Genomic DNA, 1,474 nt, shown 5'->3' with positions numbered 1-1,474 from the left:
TATATCGTGCCTGGATTTCAGCATACGTTACTGCAGACCGGGTCTTACACGCTTCTGTCCTGTAGATATTGATCTCAGGACCCGACAGTGACCCGAGGGAGGCCCTATTGAAACCTAGAACCCATGCACGGCTGCAGAACGCGGTGGGAAAGTACACAACGACGGGGAAGGAGTCCTTACTTGATCTGCTCCCAGGTCTTGGTGGCCAGGTGAAGCACCCACAGGTCCTTGTAGTGGTAAAACTGCTCCCCATCTACCCCTGTTCCCCCCCCATGTTAATAAGGGACAAAAAAAAAACACTTTTTTGGGTGCGTTGCCTTGCCATTCATTTTGAACAGCACCCCCGATATACTAGCCAAAGCAGCTCTAATGCACATGTGCTGCAACGCATGGTAACCCTACAGTGTGTTGCAGCGGCCCGATATGGTGCAGGTCAGTTTCTTGGACGGTTTGGTCTAGTGCCGGCCGATTCATTTGAATGGGCCGCCCTGACCCGAAGCAGCTAAAGTGGTAAAGTGATAATAAGTGAGGTAAATCCCCAAAAGTTGTCCTTTAAAAAAAGGAGAACTATGGGGGGGGTCAGTGTTTTCCCCCTAGTTCTCCTAAGGGTCAAGGGTCACGGGAGGACATAAACTAGCGTCCTCCCGTCACCCAAAGCTCAGTATAACGCGTGCTATAGCTCGCGGTATACTGAGACGCCGCAGCCGGGACAGATCCCGACATCACTGTCGAGATCCGCCCAGCTGCGTGAGTGACAGCTGGCTCTGCCTACCTAGAGGCAGATCCAGCTGTACCCGCCCCCTCCCCCGTCCGTTCCGCCAGTCAGCGCTGGAGGATCGGAGTGGAGGGAATCCCTGCAGGGAGCCGTGAGTGACAGCTGGCTATGCCTATCTAGAGGCAGAGCCAGCTGTCCCCGCCCCCTCCCCCGTCCGTTCCGCCAGTCAGCGCTGGAGGATCGGAGCGGAGGGAATCCCTGCAGGGAGCCTAAAAAATCACTCACCTAATAGTCCTCATTTAAAAGAACTGGGTGGTCTCTTCCTGACCAATAGGAAGGAGGCGGGGCTAAGCCCGAATCGTTTACGTTTTTCAATTGCTGAAGTGGAATAATGATTTTAATGAATACATAAAATCGGGCGGATTGTCTCCTACGTACGCCGGGAGCTCGCCATTGATACAATATGTCGGCACGTCGTCTCCTGAGAACCGGCGCCGCACACGTTGCTCCGCCAATCAATCCCATTAGCCTGAGCAGCGCGCAGATGATTGTCGCAGCGGACGGACCGCTGTACTCGTTCAGCTCCGGCGCCTCCCCCCTAATACAGGCGGCAAACGAGGCTTCACGGGCGGGCGCGCCTGCTTGTTCACGCTCATCGCTCATGTTTATGAATATTACATGTATGACACGATAAGTGCGGCCGTCTGACTTACATACACAACACCTCCGACGCCGTCGCATTGCCAGGAGTTATCTCTG

General features: G+C 54.5%; 1 protein-coding gene across 1 annotated transcript in view; it reads right to left on the bottom strand.

Moving 5' to 3' along the window:
* The window catches only part of LOC108803393 (kelch domain-containing protein 4-like), a gene marked incomplete at its 5' end in the record, with an annotated part of 23,092 nt that overhangs the window by 10,673 nt on the left and 10,945 nt on the right, over positions 1-1,474 (bottom strand). The window contains 2 exons of the mRNA XM_018575237.1: positions 181-259; positions 1,154-1,313. Coding sequence (XP_018430739.1) covers positions 181-259; positions 1,154-1,313 — 239 coding nt within the window. The remainder of the gene's footprint in view (positions 1-180; positions 260-1,153; positions 1,314-1,474) is intronic.

This window comes from Nanorana parkeri, unplaced genomic scaffold, assembly GCF_000935625.1.
Source record: "Nanorana parkeri isolate BGI_ZX_2015 unplaced genomic scaffold, ASM93562v1 scaffold3671, whole genome shotgun sequence".
Classification (NCBI taxonomy): Eukaryota; Metazoa; Chordata; class Amphibia; order Anura; family Dicroglossidae; genus Nanorana; species Nanorana parkeri.
Note: the sequence above shows the minus strand (reverse complement) of the source record. Positions and strands in the feature narration are given on the sequence as shown.